The 27,667-nt window shown below is 35.5% G+C and overlaps 1 protein-coding gene across 6 annotated transcripts in view; it reads right to left on the bottom strand.

Moving 5' to 3' along the window:
• The window catches only part of LOC127837709 (protein CASP-like), a 149,619-nt gene that overhangs the window by 37,584 nt on the left and 84,368 nt on the right, over positions 1–27,667 (bottom strand). For 3 of the 6 annotated variants that reach the window (XM_052364991.1, XM_052365021.1, XM_052365002.1), the window contains exons 7-15: positions 19,698–19,764; positions 9,422–9,650; positions 8,586–8,660; positions 8,018–8,124; positions 7,348–7,505; positions 4,969–5,622; positions 4,516–4,685; positions 757–1,816; positions 449–556 (exon numbers count right to left, since the gene is read on the bottom strand). In XM_052364991.1, coding sequence (XP_052220951.1) covers positions 449–556; positions 757–1,816; positions 4,516–4,685; positions 4,969–5,622; positions 7,348–7,505; positions 8,018–8,124; positions 8,586–8,660; positions 9,422–9,650; positions 19,698–19,764 — 2,628 coding nt within the window. The remainder of the gene's footprint in view (positions 1–448; positions 557–756; positions 1,817–4,515; positions 4,686–4,968; positions 5,623–7,347; positions 7,506–8,017; positions 8,125–8,585; positions 8,661–9,421; positions 9,651–19,697; positions 19,765–27,667) is intronic. The other 3 variants (XM_052365013.1, XM_052365028.1, XM_052365033.1) reach the window with 3 other exon arrangements.

The raw sequence follows: 27,667 nt of genomic DNA, 5'->3' as shown, positions 1-27,667 counted from the left end.
GTGACAATCTATTGCATATGACAGATCTCAAGAACCAGAACTGACACATATAATATTGTATATTGTTAAGCATATTTCAGTATACAATTAAAGAATTTGTCACTAAAAATGTTCATATTTAAAGTTAATTTCTGATTCTTTTGAACATGTTACAGTGGATTTCCATAACAAGTATGTAATAATGAACAGCAACAAACATTACTTAATTCATCAAAATAATATGTGATAGACATTAACTTAAACAGGGCATTTTCTTGACTTTATACATACAAATGCAAAATAACAATTGAATTATTTTTATTGTTTACTTTTCTTTTTTTATTTGAGTAAACAGGTAGGAATAATATGTAGTAAAAAAAATGAGTAAAAACACACAAACTGCACAGACTTAACAAAAAGCACAAGCAACATTTGAATATATGGAGTCCAAGTAGACTGATCAATGTACCTTGAGAAAAGGCCGCCATGCCGAGGCCTAAAGACGGACTGACCAATGGCAGCCCACCTAGCGGGAGTGACGCCCGCATGTTCTGCCAGAGGGTCACATGATCCAAATCTAAATATAGTAACACTCAACTCATAAATCGTTTGGCAAAAACTGATTTATAGCAAATAAAGACAAGAAAATACCCTGATACCATTTAATTCGCATATTAAATAACTAACTGAAAAATCATAACTAAATTAATAAAAAAACATTTGATATACTTTAAATACTTGTTTAATACTAAAAATTACATGAAAGATATAACTCACCATGTTCCTTTGAAACCGAGTTGCTCCGCATAAGTTTGTCTGGTGCGATGTGATACTGGGACGCCACCAACTTCGGAATGGCTTCAGCATCCTCTAGAAACAGCTGCATCCTAATAAAGGGTTCCCGACCTTTCTGTGTGAGCATGTGCCAGGGCTTCGGGCGGGCGAGTAGGTCGCTCACACTGCCCTGGGAGAGGCCTAACACGCTCTCACCAAACAATCTTTGGCTGATAGAATACTGGCTTAAGGTCTCCTTGACCTGTTTAACAAGGTCTTCAGTGTTTATGTTGGCATAGCTGTCAAACTCCTCTTGGGTGATTGGGGGAAGGACTGCCTTTAAGGGCTTGTTACAGGGGGTGCCAATTTGTGATCGGTTCATAAGAGAGTTTGCGATGTTCTGCATTCGTTGGAGTGGAGAAGAGGTGTCCGAAGGAGAGAACTGTGGGAATGCTGCATGGGGTGATGACTGTGACTCACTCTTCATGCCTCTGTCGCCCTGCTCATGCCCATTCATCATCTTTGGATGCATCTGAAAGAAGGCACTGCCGACATGAGCTGAACTGCTATTAACCGATTTATCTGAGCCTCCCGACGTCGGAGTGCTAGGGGTTGAAGGGCTGCGTTTGCTGAGATCTATGGGACCGTTACACTGACCCATGGTCAAGTCTTCTGGTCTCTCCGACTTTTCCTGTTTGACCTTCAACCTGTTTTCAGGGGAACTGTGCACATGTCTCACCTCCCCTGGCTCTGGGTCGTCCCGCATTCTTACATTCTGAGCAAGCCGGGCTAGCTCCCGCTGATACAGGGCACTTGCTGCAATGTTGCCGGCATTTTCTGCTGCCTGAGCAAGCTTAATGAGCTCTTGGCGGTAAATTCTCTCTACCATTTCTTTGGAGGACATTTCTGGATCATTCTGCTTATCCCTGCGATCCGTGTCGCTAAGTTTGCGGGAGTGCTCATGCAGGCTGGTGTGTATTCTTCCGGGGCTCATAAGAGGGAAGTGGGGACCGGCATAATGACGGGCCATGTCGAGATAATTGTTTATCATCACATTGTTTTGCTGAAAGAGAAGTAAGCTCCCTTTGATAGAATATAGAAAACATTATGTAGATAGCATTTGTTTACAAACAAGACTGTCTAATGTAGTTTATTACAAATACCTCATTTTCAAACAAATGCGTTCTGTTTCAGTCTTTCCAAAATGAGCAGAGTCTTCGACAAACTGGGCTTAATGCATGTGAGTAAAGTGTCCTAACAGGCTAATCTGGAACAAACTGGGCTTAATGCATGTGAGTAAAATGTCCAAACAGGCTAATCTGGGACAAACTGGGCTTAATGCATGTGAGTAAAGTGTTCTAACAGGCTAATTTGGGACAAACTGGGCTTAATGCATGTGAGTAAAGTGTCTTAACAGGCTAATCTGGGACAAACTGGGCTTAATGCATGTGAGTAAAGTGTCCTAACAGGCTAATCTGGGACAAACTGGGCTTAATGCATGTGAGTAAAGTGTCCTAACAGGCTAATCTGGGACAAACTGGGCTTAATGCATGTGAGTAAACTGTCCTAACAGGCTAATCTGGGACAAACTGGGCTTAATGCATGTGAGTAAACTGTCCTAACAGGCTAATCTGGGACAAACTGGGCTTACTGCATGTGAGTAAAGTGTTCTAACAGGCTAATCTGGGACAAACTGGGCTTAATGCATGTGAGTAAAGTGTCTTAACAGGCTAATCTGGGACAAACTGGGCTTAATGCATGTGAGTAAAGTGTCCTAACAGGCTAATCTGGGACAAACTGGGCTTAATGCATGTGAGTAAACTGTCCTAACAGGCTAATCTGGGACAAACTGGGCTTAATGCATGTGAGTAAACTGTCCTAACAGGCTAATCTGGGACAAACTGGGCTTAATGCATGTGAGTAAAGTGTTCTAACAGGCTAATCTGGGACAAACTGGGCTTAATGCATGTGAGTAAAGTGTCTTAACAGGCTAATCTGGGACAAACTGGGCTTAATGCATGTGAGTAAAGTATCCTAACAGGCTAATCTGGGACAAACTGGGCTTAATGCATGTGAGTAAAGTGTACTAGCAGGCTAATCTGGGACAAACTGGGCTTAATGCATGTGAGTAAAGTGTCCTAACAGGCTAATCTGGGACAAACTGGGCTTAATGCATGTGAGTAAACTGTCCTAACAGGCTAATCTGGGACAAACTGGGCTTAATGCATGTGAGTAAAGTGTCCTAACAGGCTAATCTGGAACAAACTGGGCTTAATGCATGTGAGTAAAGTGTCCTAACAGGCTAATCTGGGACAAACTGGGCTTAATGCATGTGAGTAAAGTGTCCTAACAGGCTAATCTGGGACAAACTGGGCTTAATGCATGTGAGTAAAGTATCCTAACAGGCTAATCTGGGACAAACTGGGCTTAATGCATGTGAGTAAACTGTCCTAACAGGCTAATCTGGGACAAACTGGGCTTAATGCATGTGAGTAAAGTGTCCTAACAGGCTAATCTGGGACAAACTGGGCTTAATGCATGTGAGTAAAGTATCCTAACAGGCTAATCCGGGACAAACTGGGCTTAATGCATGTGAGTAAACTGTCTAACAGGCTAATCTGGGACAACAGTTTCTGCTTTTATGAAATTTTGTAGTTCAAAAAAGTTTTTCCTAAACAAAAATCCAGTCTAGGTGGAAAGACTTGTCCCTAACTGAAACCAGCTTCGAAAGGAAGAATGTGTTATGTATTTTCAAAGAATCTCCTTGTAGGACTTAAGAAAAAGATGTTTGCTTTAAAATAAAAGTAAATGTTTTGAACCTCATATATGAAAGAAGAAAATGCATTGGTGTCATATATTTGAATGTTCTTGTAAGGATTGACAGGCAAAATGTATAAAGACTATTATTACTTTGTCACAAAAAGTGATGTTTGTATACTGGATGACAACAAATAACAATTGTAAATAGAATGGTGTTTAAGTCATAAAGTATGTACCGCTATTGTACCTGATTTCTGACAAGGGTAGAAAAAAATGTGTATACTTTTCTTCACAAAGGTCATCGTATATATCGTACAGACAATTGGTCATTTGTATGGTCATGTTGTTTGTATATCTTATATGCACAGACAAATGGTTACTTGCCTTAAATAAAAGACAAACAGAACAAGATTTTTGCTCATGAAAATGTTCTTGAGTTTCATAACTGCAAAGCAATTTGCATAAGGGCGGACATTCAACCCGCCCATGTTAACCTCTCCGCTCTATCAAGTATTCTTCATCAATCTTTCAGATGTATGGACTTCAAGATAAAGGGAGTCGTGTTCTGAGAAAACTGGACATAATGCATGTGCGTAAAGTGTCGTCCCAGATAAGCCTGTGCAGTTCGCACAGGCTAATCAGGGACGCAACTTTCCGCTTTAAAGACATTTTTCGTTTTAATGAAGTCTCTTATTAGCAAAAATCCAATTAAGGCGGAAAGTGTCATCCCTGATTAGCCTGTGCCGACTGCACAGGCTAATCTGGGACGACATTTTACGCACATGCATTATGCCCAGTTTTCTCAGAACAAGACACAAGGCTTCAATCAAGACTAATAACTCCTCCCCCTACCTCTGATTGAAGCTATTCAGTAAACTGCTGTCAGGTACTGGCATAAGAAGGAAAAGTGTTTGTAGGTCAACTGACTGTTATTATATGATAACATACTGGAGATAAAAAGAAGCATAAAATCCAAAAATGTAAACAAACAAGCAAGCTTACCTCTTTGCTCCAGCTCTCCTCCACGGATCGTTTCTGCTGCATGGCCTGTTGCGCCTCATTCAGGATGTGAGCTATACGCTCCTCTGTGACAGAATCCTCTCGCTGGATGCTCGGCAGGAGCGGCTGGGTACCTACAAAGGGCCCAAGATCGTCGGGTGATTTCCGATGGGCTGATTAAGGGAGAGTTCGAGTGTCAGTGTTTCAGCATACCGTGACAAAATTCAAATTTCAATCCAGCAGACTTTCTCTTTTTCTTTTAACTTACTGTATATTTTTCCTTTATATCATGTTATGCATACATATCTATGCTCTTAAGTTTTACATAAAATTGACATGAAACAGTAAAGAGTTTCATTTCTTTTACTTAAAGTGTGCATTTTTTAACTACAGTGTAAAACTAAGAACTATTAAAGCAAATACAATACAGCAAAAAGCCATAACCTGAAAAAGTACCTTTCTTTGGAGAAATAGCCTTCAGGGCCATGATATTTCTGTCATCTGTCGCCCACGAATGCATCTTCCTGTAGGACTCTCTCCCTTTTTCCGTAAGTTTATCCCAAGATTTGGGCTTCGAAAGTAATTCCGACACAGTCCCCTGTGATAAACCTAGCACGTGTTTCGCGAACAACCGCTGACCAATATTGTGAATACTGAGCAACTCTCTCACAGTTTTTGCTACCATGCTTGTATCAAGTCCCTGGCAGCTGTTAAGATCAGGCTTTGGTGTGTTGTTATTGTTGTTATTGTGAAACCCCATTCCTAGACTCATGTAATTTGCCAGAAGATGGCTGTTAGTGAACGCGGGATGAAAATAGTGCGATGTGGGGGGTGGAATACGCATAGTGTCGCTAACACTAGCCGACCGATGTAAAGTTTTTGAGCTGTCGGGAGAACTAGCTACCATGGGTGGGATATCACCCGAGTCTACACTACACGGAGACTTTAGCTCCTGATCCTCTTTTGGTAAATAAGTGGGGGAAATAGAAGGCAATCCATTGTTCCCAGATTCCTTAGGTGATTGTTTCTCTTGAAATGTTTCAGCAATTTCCTCTTCAAGAACACTTGTAAAATCCTTTGTGTTTGACGAGTGGGCTGGCGAAGAACTTCCTGTAAGAAAGGTGTAAATGCACATGGTTTAGTCCTTGTGTGTTGTTGAGATTTGGTTCATGGATATAAACAATATATGCAGCATGCCTGACATAAAACACAACGTGTCTCACTGGATGGAGAGTATATGATGCATGATGGGACAAGGTAGAAAACAGGAAGTAGGTCAAAAGTCTCCAAATGCAATTATCTCAAAATGCACAGGCTAATGCAATATCACAGCCAATATATACATAGATCCACTTTCATAATTGTGACAGAATATATAATATATTCTTTTTGAATTTTTCTTAGTCATTATGTTTTGCTTCTGACACACTCAAACATGCAAGAATCGAAAGTTGAGCAGACAAAAGGGAGATAAAGACAAAAATGTTACATGATATGATGACCAATAATTTTAGTGTTTTTCATGACTTGATTTTCACCTCATGAGCATATACACCCTTCTTACATGAAGTTCATCAACACACGCCCATCGTAAGCACGGAAACATCGATTCACAAAACTATAGTGCATAGAAAAACAGCAAGCACACACACAAATAGCAAAAACCTGTTGGTGCAAAACTTATATTGGGTGATTGATACTTATAATACTTATAATCTAAAGTATGGGATTTGGACCACACAAGGTAAACTAAACTAACAATTAAACATTTAGATATTAATACATAATATTATAAAAAAAATGATAGCTGAAGCAGATACAGGTTTCTGCCATTTTATAGCTACTTAACTACACTTTAAAACAATCAACAAAGGCTCCGAAGACAGCCCTAATTTTTATATAAAACAAGAGATTGCCAAGCAATATGGTCCCCTACCGGTGAAACTCCACCATTGTCAGTAAAAATTTTTCGTACATTTGTTATCATAGCAACCACAATTTTTTACGTAGGTACAAAATGAAATGACGTGCATAATCTCCATATTGCCATCTGTCCATTTTTCAAGTTTCATGAAAAAATATGAAGAACTTTTTAAGTTATCGCAGGATCCAGAAAAGTGTGACAGACTGACAGACACACTGACACACAGAGCGCAAACCATAAATCCCCTCCGGTTTCACAGGTAGGGGACAAAAAGGTAAAATGGTAAATTTATCCATAATGTGTGATAACATTGCAAATGCACACACACTTTATATGTTCTACTTCAAAAAGGTGCATTATTTTAAAAATATTGTACAACAATAATCTTAAACTAAAATGATTTCCAGTTCACTTTAGCCACTTCCAATTAAGTTCTTAGTAGAATCACTGAAATTGTTGTTCTACAATATAAAACCCTGTCACAGAGCAAGTAATGATATACTGTATAAGAATCATATGATAGGCATTGTTACTATTTTCTATGTGCGTTATCTGTCATGAAGTGCTGCCACACAAAATTTCATATGACAAGTCATGTGACCTTGCCAAATACGTCCCTTAATTAGTATCTGTCAAGGGTAAAGAAAACAGATATTTTCACCACAAATAATACCCACCATGGTTTTTCAAAACATTCTTGTATACATCATAAGTTTTATCAGAAAATTGCCTTAGGCCATAAATAGCAATGCCTATTAATTGTAGAGGCCATAGGCTAATAGGCCTTTGCTTATTAAGATCCCTTGTTACCCTAACCACTATGTCACATGACCCTACATGTTGTTCACATGACTGAAACACGCAACACCATTAAAAGCACACTGATACACACACAGGCTGAAAGTGCCTACCTGAGAGATCGTTACAGTTGACCTTGATCTGCGTGTTCTCAGACTGGAGACTCTTGTTTTTGCGTAGGAGCTGCATCTCAAGTGATGTGGTGTGACTCAGGTCTCCATCGACCTCGTCTGAACCCACCCCGCCTGAGAATTCAATCGACTTCAGAACACTGGAATTCATTAATGTAAGGCTGTTGTAGTTTTCTGTCTTTGAATAGAATGAGTGTACGAATAGTGACAATTTAAATGTTAATATTGCATTTTTATATTAACTTAGCTACCAAGTGTATCTGCACCGCCACTACCCACCAATTAATTCAACTTAAGACCAATCACAGCGCCCTACTGTCACTCCGCTTATTTCCTTCTAAATCAGCGTTCTCATCTCACAAATCCCTACTCAGCCCCCTGATTCATCCCTCTCACCTGAGCCATCCACACTGCTTCTTCCCAACCCCCTCTAACCTGAGTGCCCCTTCCCTCTCACCTGATTGTCCCCTGATTTCATTACCTCTCACCTAATTGCCCCCTTATTTCCCTTCCTCTCACCTGATTGCTCCCTCCTCCTTACCTGATTGCCCCCTTATTTCCCTCCCTCTCACCTGATTGCCCCCCCTCACACCTGATTGCCCCCTCCCCACTTCACCTGAGCCCCCTGATTCCCCTCCCCTCTCCGTCTCACCTTAGCTCCCTCTTGATTTCCTCATAGTCTTCCTGTGATCTCAGTCTCTCCTCCAGTATCTTGAAGGCCTTGTTCTTCGAAGCCAGCTCCTCCTCGAGACGACTCACCTGGGGTGTTACACAGACCAGACATACAGAGTTCAGACAGCTAAATACAGATGGACAGTCATAAAACTAGTAGTGACAAAACTTTGCAGGGTTGCATATCAATACTTTAGTATACAGAATACAAACTGATCCAGTAAAAAACACATCATTTTCATGATCACTGAATTATGACAAAACAAGATTTTTATGACCATCGTTTTGTTTTTTTAAATCATCAATCTAATCATCATAGTCAGCATCACCATCAGCAGCAACAGCATTGCTCTCAAAAGTCTCCTTATTATCACCATCAACATCACACAATTATCATCTACATCATCGCCAACATCAAAATCATCATCAGCAGCAGCAGCAGCATCATCTGCATCATCATCATCATCATCATCATCATCATCATCATCATCATCATCATCATCATCATCATCATCATCATCATCATCACCAGTCCTTGTTATGCTTACCTGCTGTGATGTGTTTTCTCTAAGTTTCTGTAGAGAGGCCTGCAGTCTTTGAACATCTTCCACCAACTGAGTGATCTGAAGGTAAACAGTCACCATATACATCATGAGCAGAGTTCTCATAATGTTACCATAATAAACACTATTATTACAACAATATTGGAATGAACAATACAATAATGCATAAAATGCAGTTTTACCTCTTTAAGTAATTAATTTTGAACAAGTATAAGTAAAATAGACATTTGCATGAATAAAAGCATAATTTAGATTGGTTTTACTACAAAACTGTTTAATTTGATTTGATCCTTAGAAAATGAAAACCCGTCATGCATGCATGAACCCGGTGAAAATACAAGTAAAATGATAAATAATAAAAGTAACATTTATAAAAATGTATTCAGTGCTTTTTATACTTAAAGAAGAAACAGTTTATTACAAAACTATTTTCAGAACATGAAATGAGCAGTTTTTGCTTGAGAATACCACCAAAATAATGTCCATCCCAAGTTTATTTCTTCTTCCAAATTCACACAATACAGTATTATTATTTAAATTGTGGATTTAACTCATTACAGAATATGTAAATATTTAAAAAAAAAATCATCAAGGTAAATGGTCAAGCTAGAACCACAGCTGTAAGAAAATTAACCAGTTGATAAAAATAGATCAAGATAGACAATGTAGCCTTTCTCTTGAACCATGATTGTAAAGGATGGATATGAGATTATCCATCAGACAATGAAACCACTGAAAAAGATATACATTTCAATGATCCGCCTAAATCCTAAACTGCCAGGAATATCTTCTGAATACAATCCAAAGCACAATCTGCTAACCTCCCTCTCCTTAGTGGCCAGCTCGGCCTCTAGATTGGACCTCTGCAGCATCTCTATGGCCTGCTCCATGTCCCCTCCACTCTGGGCCCCCTCCCCTGTTCCACCCTGTGCCAACCCTGTGGTCAAGCTGGTCAGCTGATGCCGGAGTCGGTCGGCCTCACGCTCTGCTGCGGTCGCACGTTCGTTGGCTCGCTCCAGGTCGGACATGATCATCTCAGTCTCGTCATGCCTACCATGGGCAAGAGAAATCAAGTGATCAGTAACCTTGCAGCAAGATACACAAGCCTACCATGGGAAAGAGAAATCAAGTGATCAGTAACCTTGCAGCAAGTTTCACAAGCCTACCATGGGCAAGAGAAATCAAGTGATCAGTAACCTTGAAGCAAGTTACACAAGCCTACCATGGGCAACAGAAATCAAGTGATCAGTAACCTTGCAGCAAGTTACACAAGCCTACCATGGGAAAGAGAAATCAAGTGATCAGTAACCTTGCAGCAAGTTTCACAAGCCTACCATGGGCAAGAGAAATCAAGTGATCAGTAACCTTGAAGCAAGTTACACAAGCCTACCATGGGCAACAGAAATCAAGTGATCAGTAACCTTGCAGCAAGTTACACAAGCCTACCATGGGCAAGAGAAATCAAGTGATCAGTAACCTTGAAGCAAGTTACACAAGCCTACCATGGGCAAGAGAAATCAAGTGATCAGAAACCTTGCAGCAAGTTACACAAGCCTACCATGGGCAAGAGAAATCAAGTGATCAGTAACCTTGAAGCAAGTTACACAAGCCTACCATGGTCAAGAGAAATCAAGTGATCAGTAACCATGCAGCAAGTTTCACATGCCTACCATGGGCAAAAGAAATCAAGTGATCAGTAACCATGCAGCAAGTTACACAACTGAAAACTAAACCCTTTACCACTGAAATATGAATTTTGACGAATTTATTGTCCCTTAGAAAGTTCAATTTTATTAAAGACCTTTCTTACTAGATTCAAGTTTAAAGGATTCATTTCCAACCCTTAGATATTGATGAGCAGCAATTACCAAAAAACCTGAACAGACTGAGAGTATAACTCGCAGGCTGTTCTTGTTTTATGCTGTTTGCACATAGCCATTTTCACTTTGCTCCTGAGGGGAAAGGGTTAAACAATAAAAGTTGTAATATTGACAAAAAAATGTTTATGTTCATATCAGGGCTTTGTGGAAAAACACATCGACAAAACCTTAGGTACCATTAGGGTCTATTTAAAGAAAGATAGCGAAAAACATCTTAAATCAATGTATCTTTCTATGTTTTGTAATCCAAACATGTTGGACATCATAATTTTTGTTGATTATGTAGTAATGTTTTAAAATAATTTGTCAACATTAAGGTTGTAGCTGTTGAAAAGAAGTATTAGGAAAATTCTCTGTGCATGTAATTGCTATTTGTTAATTAATAGTATTACTTTATACAAATCCACAAAGAAGTTAACCTTTCATAAAATTGTGTAAAAAAGCACACACACAAATCCTACCAAAAAGCAACAACCTCCGTACAGTGCACATCCCCAAATATCAGTCAATGTAAGCCATCAAATGCCATCCACTGTCACCAAAATGTCCCCACTGTTTCTACATGGTTACAGCCAAGTCCATATCAAACACTGAAACAAGTTTCCAGTGGCGCAAGTCCTCGACAACTTCAGCATGTTTTCTTATACAATCATTGTTTTTCCCAAGATAGCTGATCAAACCCCAGGCACTAATTCCTTAATACTTCCACTTACAAGCACGCGAAAAGGACCTTACAGCCTTAACACTGTCTGGATGCTGATTTATCCACATAGTTCATCCGCTATGGATTGATTTCCAGTCTATATTGGCACCTAATGCTTTCATCGCCTCCCATTCAGACACACCAGCCCCCCTGTTACATCCAAATGTCTTAAAATCAATATTTGTAAAAGCCAATATTGATAGTTGTGTAATGATTTCTTCTTTCCCTCTAAGATGACATTGCGACAGCTGCTGCTCTCTTTGAAATACAAAACAGCCTCACATACATTTATTATCTTGCAAACCAGACACATGCACCAATATTTCAAATATGAGAGCCATATCAAATTTCAATCAATATTAAGTAATCAACTACTATAAACCTATGATTCGTTTATTAAAACGGAAATTAAAAAAATAATTAATAATTACCATTATGCAGAAGAAATATATTTTTAAATCATCATTAAGTTTTACAGCATGTTCACAAATAGCACATATCCACTTGTTTCAAGGATTAATGATATCTGTCTCAATATCTAGGTTTTTTCATTATATTTCCCTCAGATCAACCCAATAATCAATATTTAGCAAATGGACTCCTCATCCCCTCCTCTAGGCAAATACAGAACTAATTTAACGTTGCAGACAATTCTGCTATTCTCAGTATTGTCTTCAATTTCCTACAGTTGCGATTGCAGAACATCTCCCCATGGTCTTGCTCTGCAATTTGGAATTTCAATTATTTTTTACCATTATCTATTTTGTTTCTGACAATAATGCAACCTCAACAGTCTGTGTGTTCATTAAAATGCAAAGGCAATATGCATTTGGGTTTCATAGATATAATAACTCATATAAATCTATATTATGTCCTTTTCACATTTAATGTGTGTAAAACAAATAAATGTAACAGGTATTGCTATAATCAAGCAAATAAAGCTGTAGATGACTTGCAATGGAAGTGAAATATCCCTTCTATATGTCTCAAATTTTATTACCATATTTTACCATGTATAGCGCGCTCTCATGTATAACGCGCATGCGATTTTTTAAAGCCAAAATGGAGAAAAAAAAGAATTCAAGACCAAAAACCTGAAAATTGGGCCGAAAATGGCCGCCTTTCTTATATTGCGCAATCATTTAATCTGAGTTTTTCGGGCGCTTAATTTTTTGGTTTAAAGGTATAGGGAGCGTTTATCAGGAGCATGGGTTGCATAGCACTATATTTTCAACAATTTTTAAGATTATACTCTCGAGAACACCGTTTATGTCATTATTGCCTGCGAATTTAATTTGAACCACTATTACCCAATCCTCACATTTGAACAGTGTAACATTTTCATTACCTGCCGCTCACAACATCGTATGACATAGTCTTCTGCAGACCCGCAACATCGCAATGTCCAATTTACGCAAATCGTCTGTGGATCCCATTTTATTTTTCATCGACTTAAATTTTTCCCCATTAAGAGATGCTCCCCATTAAATCCAGTTTGACCTGGTATTTTGCGCCTTCACTGCGTCTAGTAGATAAGTATTTATAGTGAGACAAACAATACACCCGAACGCTCGATTCCATACAGTTGGCGTTATTGGCGTTATCGGCGTAAAGCCATCAGACAAATATCATTTGTTTGTCTCTATTGAAAGAAAATAAAACGAGTCTATATCTCTATCGTTTGTTTGTAACCTACGTAGTATACTTGCACAGTAGCATATTAATGCAGAGATCGGCAAATCATTGATAAATGTATTCGTCGTTTCAATGCTTCGGGCCAAGTAATTTCGGCAAATCGGAACTCAACTTACGTAAAACACTTGCTCAATTAACCGTTAAACTCCACCTCCGTTCTCTGCAAAAGGTTCGAAGGCGGAGCTTTGCATGTGCTTTTATTTAATTGGACGATTGCCATTGAGGAACAAACACACGATTGGCTCGGCATGACAAAGGAAGCCAATTTTGTCGGGGAGAAACTTGTTGCTTTATTGCTTCAGACAGGAAGCGGCTTTCCTTTGATGACATCAAACTGTCAATTCACATAGACAGCAAATTTTCGGAATTGCTAACATTAAACTTTGAATTATATTATCAAAATAAAGCAAAACCGAAATTGTGAAATATGATTGAAATAATTAGCGTCAGTTCAAATAAGACGTTTTGCGTTGTAAATCAACGAGCTTTCATGATAACAAAAACTTAAACAAACAATACCGCGACGACGTGGGGATCGATATGCCTGGATTTTTTTTAATGAACAATCAATGAAGAAGTGTGAAAACATCAACAAAAACATTTTTTTCATCTTTTAATTTTTGTCAAAACTGTTACTACCCCGTTCATTCCTACCCTTTCCCACTATTTGTTGTTTCGACAACGGCCCCTTCAGTCTATAGCATTATAGGGTGTAGTTTTCTGCAATAAAAGAAATGGCAGCAATTGTGAAGATTTACGATTACGAAATTTTTTGCAATTTAGCAACCAGGAAAGGGTTGTGTCAATGTGTTACGCACACTGAATTTTTAATTTGAAATTTGAAGGTAAAAAAATGCGCGCTATGCATGGTAAAATACGGTAATACAGCCATATTTCGAGACTTTGGAACAGAGTGCATTTAACTGTACAACAATAAGGGAAACCTAAAATAGTGGTAAAAGGTTATTATCAAGGTGCTTTTGACATTTACTGGTCAAAACAAAAAGGATTATGCATAAAACCAGGTACAAAAATCATAACTGTATCAATTAACAAAATGATCGTCACCTTCCAGACAAGAAGTTTCATTGGGTAATTCTCCTATCTTAAGAAGCTGTTAGTTTGCATATAATATTTCCACAAAACAACTTTTGTTCAAATAATGTGATACAATTATTTTTTAAATATATTTTAATGAAACAGAATGGTTGATGAGTTTCAAACCCTTTCTGTACAAGCATTTTGATAAGGATTTAGGGACACATTTCAAACGAAATTAACTCCACTGCAAAATATAACATAAACAACAAAAATCAGCACATAATTATGTCATTTCAAACAACACAAAACATTTTTATTATGTCAAAAATTAGGTATAGATCGTCATGTGGTCGCAGAGAGATCTTTTTAGAGGATAAGAACTCTTTATTAACCAAATTTTTTGTTAAATATTTCACCATTTCTTCAAAGAGCATTTAAATGTTGTCAGGTATTTTAAATCACCAACAGTGCTAAGGTGAGTGCCAGCATAAAGATTTCAGTTTCTTTAATTCGCCTCGTTTCATCAACCAGACTTCTACATGTGTATTAATTGCAGTGAAATCTTTTAATCATTCACATGAAATGATATGATCTAGCATCAGGCCGATGATACAAGCAAAATGATTTTTATTTCGACGACAACCTGTCTAGTTTCCCCACCTTCAGGTGACAAACATGGACAAATCATGTCCTACAAGTTGGACTCTTATAAAGAGTTATTGTAATCACTTGTTGCATATGATGCTGGAAGTGTTAACAACCTCAATGGATCTTGGGGATTTAATTTTTGCTGTTCAACCGGAATACAATACTTGTTTCAGTGATTTTAACATCATTGGCGAGTGTTCATGCGGCCTGTAATAAATATCCCATTATGATCCATTGCAAATTGTTTACGATGTGGCGTCATACTACATAGTATAATAATCTTGTCACATCGCGTATCGGAAGTTGTGAATTCCTTGATTAAATTGTATAAGCCGATTCACAACATGTTAAACATCCTTTGAATTGAATGGTGGATATTGGACTCATAAAGATCCCATCATTGCGGTAAATGTTGCATGAACAAAACCACTTAGAATTATGCAAAACAACTGAACGGGGTCAATTAATTCTTGAAAACTGAGACTTTCAATTCAGAATTTATTGTTGTTACACCCTTGGTTGAATAGGTCATTAAATCTGTAAAGCAACATATTTATTGACGAGAAATTGTAATGATAAAACACCTTTACTTTAATTGAATACTTAAATGCAGGGCTCGAATTTAACTTTTCTTTCTACTAGCAAAACATTTGCGAGCAGCTTAAATACCAGCTCGCAAAATCAAAAACATTCTCGCAAATTTTGCTGGAAACATAAATAAAAGCAAGTTTGGACAGTAGTTTAGTACTATTAAAACTAAATAAAATATGACATCAACCACAAGTTTTGGTGTTATATATGAAGTTCTTTTTCCCACCTTTTCACTGTTTTTGTGGAAGAATTTAATTTCCGTTTTTTTTTCCTCTCAACTCAACAGTTAAATTTGCTTTATATTTTGTATTGTTATTTCAATCTGTGGGCAAAAAGAAACTAGTTATCTTTGCTTCAACGACATGACTGTTCAGGTTTTTGTCTTTTATAGTGAACATGTGTGGATAATCGACTGTTTCATGTTCTTTGTACCAATACCATCCGCATATATGTACTATAAGTATACCAGTCTACATACAAGGTGCGAGCTTCCGCATATGGGTATTCGGACGTTCTATTAATTGACCTGCGGTTTAGCGTTCACAACGTCGTGCGCATTTAGCAATATAACTTTTTTTTCACTATTTCTTCACTCGCAAAAAAATTCTAGTGGCTTAAAACTTAACTCTCAATCGGTATTTTTCACTCGCATTTTGCGAGTGTGCGAGTGTTAATTTCGAGCCCTGAAATGATCGCAATTTTCAGAGTGCAATGATTGCATTCTACTTTTTAGAAACCATTAATTAATGATGTTTATAATCAGCATTTATTGGTTAACATAAAAAACATTTTCTTTTTTTTAAATAATTGCAAATCTAAAACCAAGTAAATATTTTGTTCATTATTGATATTATAAATTTGTTGAACAAAAATTATTTATATCCATGTTAAAAACAAAAAGATGCCAATAAACACTTTTTTTTGGCAAGGAACAACCATACTGGACACGCAATATCATTAAACCATCCGACCGTACTTAAGATGTGTGTTTATAGAGCATATGGACAGAGACTGGTAATAAAATCACACTCATTATTGATACTGTTCAGTCAGATTTCTTGGCTTATTAACAATAACCAATCATAAATGTCTCATTATAACGTCAATACAATGCTAACTGGACAGCCAGCTATCGCATCTTATTGGTGTTTTATTGAAAGATGCAGTCAACGACGGTCAGGAAACCTATCTGTCAATAACAAAAAACACAGCTACCTCATCAACATCCAAAAAACTTCTATTTTTATACCAGTTCACCTACGTCAAAGTCGTCAAAGTGGTCAAAGTGGTAAGCCAAGTGTCTATTGATTAGGTCTCAAATGTGAATAGCTGTCAGTGATCAGGCAGGCATGCATAGGTATTTGGAGTAAAGAAATAACTGGAGGTAGCAGGTTCAAGTCTGGTTCATGTCATTCAATGATACCTTTATTTAGGTTGAACATTTTTTAAATATAAAACTGGCAGTATTTGCCCTTGTTTAATCTTGTCTTTACCAAAATGTCACTTAAAGTATTTTAATTTGCTTGATGGAGAAAAGTATGTAGCATAATGGACTTTGCTTAAGCCAACTGTTGAAACTTTCAGCTTATGACATTATTCTTCAGATGGATTTTAGTCTTATTCCTTAAAAAAAACATGCAAATGTGAGAAATACAGTTATTTTAAAAACAAACACAAAGGCATTCTTAATGCTGACCTTCTCATGAATTTATCATTAACCCATTTATGCCTAGTGGACTCTCCCATCCTTCTAAATTGGATCAATGTATTTCCAAAATTAGGGATGTCTAGTATATTTATTTCTATATTTAGAATACTTCAAACAGAAATTCCTTTAAGCAAACAGCGCAGACCCAGATGAGACGCCGCATCATGCGGCGTCTCATCAGGGTCTACGCTGATTGCCAAGGCCTTTTTTCTAGACGCTAGGCATAAATGGGTTAAACTCATATTTGATACTATTTTGAACTTTATGATATCATTTATTTAATACAATATTGTAAACAAAATTGCCAGAAAAAAAATGTTGAAGACAGGACAATCTAATGAATGAAACATCTGATACAGATTATTGACTATTGATAAAATGTCCAAATGACACTGTGCAGTAACACCGAGGACATATTTGTTTTGGCCACAGCTGTGACTTGCCTTATCACCCTATAAATTCTGATCAATAGCCGTTAACAAATAAGTAGACTATACATGTTGACCAAGCAAGCATTTTCAACAATGAGTCAATCACTTTGTAGTAATATGAAGTTATTGACTGCATTTGCCTCCCAATCTCCAGTAATCAATGTTCCAGCCATCCCTTGTCGAAGGCATTAATTCTGGATCAAGCCTTCTCGCCCAAAATCATTGATTTCTCAATAATTGATCAAAAAGAACTAATCAATTCTAACGCCAGTTGTATGTTCTACCTCCCTCCCCTTAGAGCATTCGAGAGCTGTCCCAAATTTATTGACTGGGTTCGACTATAGTTATTCAATAACGCGATCAATTTGAACAGGGCTGCATTTGGAACAATATCGATGAAATTGCCATTTCATTGGAGCTAATCTCTTGAGAATGGAGGAACATTCTGATAAAAATCTATCAGCAACCGAGAATTTGTTCCAGTAACAATAGCCAACAAAACATTAATTTTGGTTCAATACAAATCCATAAGCGATGAATAGTATTCCATCGCTGCTAAAGCCCTTAAGTTTTCTATTGATTTTATCTGTAAGTGACATTGTCTTTTCCAACTGAGAATATAATCTTTACGCCACATCTGGTGACAGAATACGAACAAACTCATAGTGATCTCGCAAATCACAAATCACCTCTTATCTATATCAGTATTACACTTCAGCAACATGTAAATAGTGAATCTATAGTCTTCTCAATTTTATCGATATCCATGGCAACTACCAAAATCAATAATCGCTATAGTTGCCTACTTTCCATCTTCTAAAAAATTCAACGGTACACCGTTAATTTCGATTTATCGTTTACCATGGAAACCTAGGCGATCAATAAACAATATGCGATAGGAACAAAGAATGATGGATTGGAAAGGACAATAAATTTCAATGGAAGTTGAAGGACAAACGAATTACAGATATTTCTTGAGCTATACCTATTATAATTGCTTCATTAAAATTAAAAAGAAAAATGTTTTATAGACACATAAAAGACCAAGTCACTAAAAAATTAGAGGTTGAGAATAAAATGTATATGCCTGTTACATGACTTAAACGAAACAACTAGTGTCTGAAAGATTTACACTCCTGTGATTTATGATAATAATTTTGCTAGATGTAAAGCAATGAAGCATGAATGTTTATAAACATTTAAATTCCCCTTTGATTCTTGAAACAAACTAAACCTTTCATTCAAAATATTTATCTTTGGCTATTTGTTTATATTAAAAAATGTATGTTAGAAACAACAATACCAAATTAATGTATAAATAATTAATAAATTAATTAATTAATTACTGTAGTGCTGTTGTTTTAACTATTTCAAAAATGTCTAATTATTACACTAAACTAAATAATTATTTAAAACATGGTAAACTTATGATATTTCCACCAGAGTTTTGAATGATAAGGGGGGAAAATAAAGTATATTGATGAGCATTTAGAGTTTGCAATTAAGACATTTAAGGAAATTTATACAAAGAATTAATTGTGAACAAGATGTCTTTGTGAAACATTATGCCCCCCCCCAATATATTTGACCTTGAAGGATGACCTTGACCTTTCACCACTCAAAATGTGCTGCTCCATGAGATACACATGTGTGCTAAATATCAAGTTGCTATCTTCGATATAGCAAAAGTTACGGCCGATGTTAAAGTTTGACGCAAACAAACCAACAAACAGACAGGGCAAAAACATGTGCCCCAGTATAGACTGGGGGACATAAAAAAAACACTTTTATCATTTGTGTATTCCTTGGCAACTGTAAAACTTGAACAATTTGCATGCCCTTACATTGAATGTATATTAATTCACACGTATTACGATTTTTAAGACCAAGCATGATTTACATATTATATATGAGCTGCACTAAGCAAACATCGAGAATAATATCACCACAGATTTTGTCTATATTTCAGTATTAGCACAAACCCTCAAATCAGCCAATTGAATTGGGAATGCATCACCTTAAATTATACAAGCTGTGTCATGTGAAAACCCCTTAAGCCATATATGGCAAGGGTGGCTCCAGACCAGCCTGCGTAGCCTGGTATGAAGCTCTTTTATCTGCTACAAAACTATGCAAAGTTGTATGGTTTTATTAGCGGACATTGATATTTCTGACCAGACTGGGTGGATGTGCAGCATGGTATAGAGTTACACTAGCCACATATGGAATAACAGCCATTTAAAGATGACATAGCTAATACTTAAGGAGGCTTTCGACATTTTCTTGCAATTTTTCAGTCATGATATTATAATTCTGATTTTCCTGTGCTAAATTTTTAACTTTGATAATATTGATATCTTCTCTTCTTGTAACTATATAAGCAAACAGCATAATACTTACTTGGCAGACGTGGCCTCGTCATATTTCGCTTTGACCTCGAATAGCTCGGACTGAACATTCTCAAGGGCTGAAATGGATAACCAGGAAATATAGGAACCAAGCATGCACTGGTTATACTGAATCACACATGGACAAGTTACTGTATAGGAACCAAAAACAGGCTCGGTTACATAAAGACTTAAAACAGGTTACTGTATACGAACCAGACACAGGCTGATTACATAAAGACTTAAACAGGTTACTGTATACGAAGCAAACAAAATCTGGTTTTATTGAAATGTCCATGGACAGGTAACAGTAGAGGAACCAGAAACGCATAAGGTTCACATATCCACAAGATATCGCAAAAAAGACTTTTTTGTCATTCAAACATAGACGTGTCATATTGAGGTAAAAAATAACTGATTTCAGAGAATCTTACACTAACTTGGTACTTATAAGCAAACAAAGGCTGAGTTTGGCAAAAATCCAATGAATAGTTGTTAATCTCAATAAGAGTGCATGTTTTTCATTTTGACAGCTTGCCAAGAGAAACTTAGCCATAAAAAACAAAGGCATCTGCAAATAACATTTAGAGATGGTATAGACACTTGGTGATTAATTAAAAATGTCATTGGATTGTATATATACTAAAATGTTGACATATGGTGAATGGTTTCAGCTAAAAAGCTAACATATGGACAGAATTTATTTAATTTTTACATAAAAATCACATGACCATGCATTGGAATGACACCTTCCTTAGAAAAACAAGGTCATACTTGACAATATCAATGTCTGAAACCAGTATAACATTTAACACAATTCAGTAATTAATGATCTGCCATCCATCCCTACCTATTAACCATTTATTACTCAACCCATCAGGTATACAGTATATAAAACTATTCTTTGCCTGACATTAATTACGCAATTCTTAAATACTTGATTGTTCCCAACGATTCTAGCTTAGATGACGTACTATTAATAACAGATGCAGAAAAATTATAATTATTCATACAACTCTCAAAATTGTAATACAAAATGTCAGCACATATGAAACAGAATTAATTTAAACCAGCAATAAATCAAGAGTTTGCAAAATTTTGCATTTTTGCACTATTTTGTATGTTTTTAAACATACTGCTTCTGTCTATGTAATGTACCAATTTTGGCAAAGTATCAGCACTTCCTTTTCGTTCACATAGCTAATAATAAAGTCATGGTTAGTTTTGTATTCCTTTTAATTCTGTAAATTAAACTGGCGGCCATGTTTTTCAATGGCCCTGAACCACTTTTGAACTCAACCAACATATCATTTACACAGACATATAGACAAAGTTACATGAAGATTGGGCATTAAATGTGACTTCTACAGTGTTCACAAGCTTTTTCTTTTTTTTGACCAAGTGACCCAGTTTTTGACCCAGCATGACCCAGTTTCAAACTCAACCGAGATTTCATTGGGACGAAGCTTCTGACCAAGTTTCATGAAGATCGGACAATAAATGTGGCCTCTAGAGTGTTTAAAAACAAATGTTAACGGATGGACGGACGACGGACATAGACCGGTCACAAAAGCTAACCTGAGCAATCAGGTGTGCTAAAAATCAATATTCATGTATATTAACATACTTTTAAATGTGAAATGATTGATTGAGTAATAATCTTTATACAGAATAATTTCGCTTTACTCCCTTTCACTGCAATAAAATCACACAGAAAATATCAATGCAACCAGCAGCAGTTGTGAAAATGCAGTATGCAAAACTTAAAGCACTAATTTATAATGTTAACTTAAAATAAATATTTCAATAGCAGGTAAAGTTTTAAATCAACGTCCACTGGTCTAAAGCTTAGTTGCCATGAAACTTAATTAACATCAGTGATAATTTTTCCAAAAGAAGAAATTATTTCTTAAATAAATATTTTTAATTATTAAGCTTTTCATTTATAACACTAAGTTAATTTCAAGCACAGAATGTGATATCTAAAGGATATCTTAAATGCTTCTTTAAAGCTCTAAAAGTGTACTATGTATGAGCATGGTCAATCAGTTAAAAGATAAATTTACTAAGTCAAAAGGCAGAATGGTATCATCAATATTTTGGAAATAATAATTTACAATTTATTTTCAAATTTTATAATAAAGAGTGTTAATAGGATTTCAATACAACGATCAATCAACCCTCAATTATAGGTTAATAATGATGAGATAATTTCCTATAAAAGAGTAATTAGAATTATCAATCATGCATGTATATCTGTTTTATTAAAGTTTGATTTTAACCATACACAATTAATGTATATGAATGTATTTCTGCATATTTATCTCTTCATTGGATTCACATCAGTGCCATTCCAGATCGATCATAGGGGCGTTTGAACAAAAGTTTTGGAGTAAGTAAATATGATTGATTTTATGATTTTCCTTTAATCATTAAAAATTATTCGCAAATAAATGAGATGATGAACACTGCTGATATATATTTATTGTACCAAGATCCATCAATTTTTTAGTTCAGTATCAAATAGCATTTAAATGTTCTTATCAATGTACTAGAATTAACCTGTTGGCAGTTTGAAAATTAAATATTGTTTGAAAATTTGACCTATGTAAACAGATATTTCAATTGTAGTCTTACAAAAAAGGATATTCCAACACACATCTAAATATTAAATGTGTGAACATGATTGTTCAAATAAATCTTTTTTTCATTTACTAATTATACCTTGTTTTTGACATGATTTCATGGCAAAAAACATAAATAAGAATGACAGCAATAAAGTATCATAACATCAACATACAACTTACATAATTATGTGGGAGTTTGATTTTGCATATTCAAAGATCCACATTATCATGGGTCAACAAGATTTATCTTCAAGTTGTTCAAACAATTTGAATGAAAAATGTATTTACACTAAATTAATAATGATTTGCAAGTATTTTATTTATTATATAAGGTGTTCTTAACTTATCTATGTTCCAGTAAATATTCAGTTTTAAAACCATTGTACCTTCCTTAACGACAGTATCTCAATGCATATTACTTGTAATCAATATAGTAAAAAATCCAGGAAAAAATATCACACAATAAAACTTACTAGTTATCAATTAAATACAGTTTAAATGACTCAACATTACCATAAAGTATGCTAAAATTTCTTTCATAAAGCATTTTAATTATTATTGATCATTATGATTATAATAAATATGCACATTGCTTTTGAGAATCAAATATATTACTTTATAGGTTGAAAACCATTTATCAAAATTAATTTTCCATTATTTAAGCTAAAAACTAGTTAAATAAATTATGCAACAACAGAGGCAAAGTAAAATTAAGTTCAGATCTGATTTAAATTTTGTTCAAAACTATTTGCTTTCTATAAACTTTCTCTTATAATCCACAATTGATATAAATTATTAATAAATATGCTTTCTTTCAAACTACAATTTTTCTATGTATCTATAGTTCAATTGAGAGAATTATTGGCATTATAATTATACATTGTCATTTTTTAAAAACAATATGTTTTAAACAATTATATAAGCGTCTCATAAATCCATTTGTTCAGATGATTTGTTTTATTATATCAATAGTTTTCAATGGTATTTTTCATTTATAATTCTTTTTAGATTAAATATTTACCAAATCCATTATTCTACATAATATGTTGCGCAAAGTCATAGTTCAAGATCTGTTTATAAAATCCAAGTTTTTAGATGATATTTTTTTAAAGACCATTAAATATCATAGAATACCTAAGTCCTATTCACTGACTTTTTTGCCTCACTATCCTATCTAACATGCCATTTAATGATCTAGCCACAATTTATCTGATTTACCTCACTACATAAACTTTAATATGCTTCCACTGACCAATGCCTAAGACACACGGGATTTTATTTCCAAAGATTTGAATATCTTTGTTCTACAAGCATTCAAAAGAAAGTTGAACCAAACTAATTTAAGCTCAATTGTTAAAGATTTAATCAAGCAACTCCTACCCTAAAATTATATTTGATTAAACCACATCTCCCCCTTAATTACACATTAGATAACCAGTACTTAGAAATAAGTTTTTTGCAACAGCTTATCTATAATAAAAACTCAGTATGACAAATACCTATAAAACAAATAATCATCTTATGAATTAAAAATATCCTTGCTTACAATTAATTAACAGATCACGATGCTGAAATTTTTATTGTTTCAGAAACAAGATTACAATTCAATTGCCATGATATAATATGAGCCTTGTCATGCAAAAATGGGTCTTATGCCGTATGCGGCCAGCGTAGCTCCAGACAAACCATCACATCTGCAGTCTGGAGCTACTCTGGCTACATACAGCATAAGACCTATTTTCCCATGAGGTGGTTCCTATAATAAACAATGCATCTTACATAAACATACCTAAAAAAGTAAGTTTTTATTAAGACACTATCAAGCAGTGCACTATCAATGAAACAAAACATGATCTATAAACCACAGCTAATGTTTTCTTGTTGACAGATTTCATTTGTCAAGTAAAGTCGGCCCTAAACATAAGTGGTCAAAGGATAAAAATTGAATCCTGTTATCCCCTTTCCCCTTGAGGGGGAGGTGGTATCCTCTGTCCTCCATTGCTGACAATTGTAATTAGAAAGACAAATGGACCTATACTGTTTAGGATGTCCAAATTTGATTCCTTCTGACAGTTATTGGGTGCTTAATTATAACTTAAGTGTGACCTTCGTGAAGGTACGTACGCTTTACCCCTGGGGCTGGTAACATGAAAAGATTCAAACGTATTGATTGACAAACCTAATGAAAACAAAGGAAATTGCAACACACACTTAAACACCTAAGTCATGACCAACATAACAAGTTGCCTTGCACCCAACGATTGTGTATTAAATAATTGGTTCTGTAGATATTATAACAGAAATAAAATGTTATGTTAAATATAATAGCAATTAAGTTGTTGTTGTTTTTTTTATAATGCATGCCTTATCAACAAATAAATTATTCAATATTTTCACGAGCAAAAAAACCCAACATAAACAGATTTATAAGCACATAATTCATCTCTTGTTTTGAGAATAATGTAGTTTGCTTTCATAAAAAATCTGTTTTGTGTGGTTATCGTAACTTCAAAACTTCAAAAGTTCTTCCGAAAAAAACACACTAATTTTGTTTATTGTATAGGTAGGTTTAATAAAATCATATTTAAGTTGTAGTTGTGTGTCTTTTCTTTACTGTTTTATCTTATTTTTTTCTTCATATGATGAAAAACACAAAACAAAACAAGACCTGGGGAGGACAAATTTAATTTAACTTTTGGGGAAAATATCTGTGTGGGGGAGAGAGATATATGCAAATCATGTGTTATTTGGTAACCATTTCCCAATTTTAACTAACAGGGGGAATCATTCTAGATATAAATATACTATATGATACCTATAAGTGGCTTTATTTACAGTAAACACTATATGAGATGCGTTCTGAGAAAACTGGGTTTAATGCATGTGCGTAAAGTGTCGTCCCAGATTAGCCTGTGCAGTCTGCACAGGCTAATCAGGGATGACACTTTCCGCTTTTATGGTATTTTTAGTTTCAAGGAAGTCCCTCCTTACCAAAAATCAAAATTAGGCGGAAAGTGTCATCCCTGATTAACCTGTGCAGACTGCACAGGCTAATCTGGGATGACGCTTTGTGTACATGCATTCAGCCCAGTTTTCTCAGAACAAGGCTCAAATTAAGACCCAAGCACACAAGGCATTTCCAGGCGCCAAATGACATTGGCAGTATAACAAGGGAGTTTTCACTGTGGTCAAACATATCCAAGTGGCAGTAAAATGATAATGAAATCTACATTAAATATTATTTGCATTGTCGCTTTGAAAGAAGTTTATGACAATTAAAACTGTAATTGGTAGAGCTCATACTTGTAAAATCATGAGATTGTATGTACTTGTGTTGGCTTCATACATACAGCTCTGTCTTTATAATTATTGTTGTCCATATAATTCTTAACAATAGATGTGTTACTGCCATATATAGGATGCAGTTGAATTTGAATTATGATTTAAATCTGAAAATACACAATCAATGCACTCATTTTTTTTACAACGCAATTTATATGTTTTACATGAACTTTACTAAAAGGCAGCTTCAGAGCAACAAAGAAATGGGTTCTTATAAACAAGAGCTGTCAGAGGACAGCGCGCTCGACTATTCGAGTGCTTGACAGTATAATGTAAGCCATCATGGGGAAATTGTTCATATTCAATAATTTATAAGACGATCTTTCAAAAACAAAAAAAGAAAAAAAAATATTAATTTTTTTTTTTTTGGGGGGGGGGGTAGGGGGGTGAGAGGGGGGTATAATGTGGGGTGTGGTAATTTATTTGATGATGTTTAAACAAAAAAAATGGGGGGTGGGGGGTAGGGGGGTGGGGGTGAGAGTGGGGTATAATGTGGTGTGTGGTAATTTATCAGATGTTTAAAAAAAATTCCATTTTTTGGGGGGGGGTGGGGGTAGGGGGTGGGGGTGAGAGGGGGTATAATGTGGGTCGTGGTAATTTATAAGATGATGTTTAAAAAAAAAATTAGGGGGGGGGGTGAGGTTGGGGGAGGGGGGAAGGGATTCTGGTAGGGGCGTGGGGTATTGTTTGGGTGGAATCCATTGTGGTATTCAGGTAAGTGTTGTTTTGTCAAAGTAATAATAAAATGTGATCATAAATAAAGAAGTTATGGCAATTTAAGCAAAATGTTCAATTATCTTAGTGTAAAAGGGGCCATAATTATGTCAAAATGCTTGATACAGTGGTCTGCTCTTGTTTATAGGTTGGGGTCATGTTGGTAAACAAGTATGCAACATATTAAAGCAATATGTCAAAGGATATAGGAAATATTTGGGGTAGTACGCAAACTTTAACATAGATTTATCAATAATATGCATATTCTAAGTATAAAAGGGGCAATAATTATGACAAAATGCTTGATAGAGTTGTCTGCTTTTGTTTATAGGTTGGGGTAATGTTGGTATACAAGTATGCATAATATGAAAGCAATATGTCAAGGGACAAAGAAAATATTTGGGGTAGTAGGAAAACTTTACGCTGACGCAGGCACAGACGCACACTGAAGCCGGGGTGAGTAGGATAGCTCGACTATATATTCATATATAATAGTCAAGCTAAAAATAAAGAAAAATCAATCATATAGACAAAGATAAATAAATAAAGCAAATCAATTAAAAACCAAACAAATGTCTTTAATAAAAAAATCTTTAAAGCCCTAGGAAATATAGTTACAAACATAATAAGCTGACAAAAGTTCTTATGACTGTTAATGACCAAATAGCGTACATAAATCTTAAATTGGTCTTTATTTTAGGATACTAGGTATTTACTTCTTTCTATGATAAAAAATGTTTGGTCCACATGGAAAACACAAAAAACATGCAATCTTATGCAATAATGAGTTGAGAACACTGAAATATTGTAAACATAAACATGATCATAGAGCCTCTCCGACCTGACAACAGCTTGCGAGAGGCCTGGGGCCCCTAGGGGTCAACACTCAATCAGGGGCCACACTTAACTTATTGACCAATCAAAGGCAGTCAATTGCCCCTGTCATAATTTGTCTGCTTTTCAAAATCAATTAGTGTAAAAGTCAATATTTTTGTAACACTAATTGTTTTATGTCAAATTAAGACTGAATTGATGACTGATGGGAGTTTAAATAGATACACAATATATGTTATGTTCAAGGGACCTTTTCACAGATTTTGGCATGTATTGAAGTTTTTCATTCAATGCTTTATATTGATAAATGTAAACATTGGATTTAAAAAGTTCCATTAAAAAACAAGAATAAAATTAAAGAAAGAAAAAAACCACCTCAACTGGGCTTGAACCTAGAGTAAAACGCTTAGACCACTCTGCCCATCTGTGCTCATACAATGACAGATGTATTTTATACTTGACATAA

Source organism: Dreissena polymorpha, chromosome 1, assembly GCF_020536995.1.
Source record: "Dreissena polymorpha isolate Duluth1 chromosome 1, UMN_Dpol_1.0, whole genome shotgun sequence".
Classification (NCBI taxonomy): domain Eukaryota; kingdom Metazoa; phylum Mollusca; class Bivalvia; order Myida; family Dreissenidae; genus Dreissena; species Dreissena polymorpha.
This window is presented reverse-complemented; position numbering and strand designations above follow the sequence as displayed.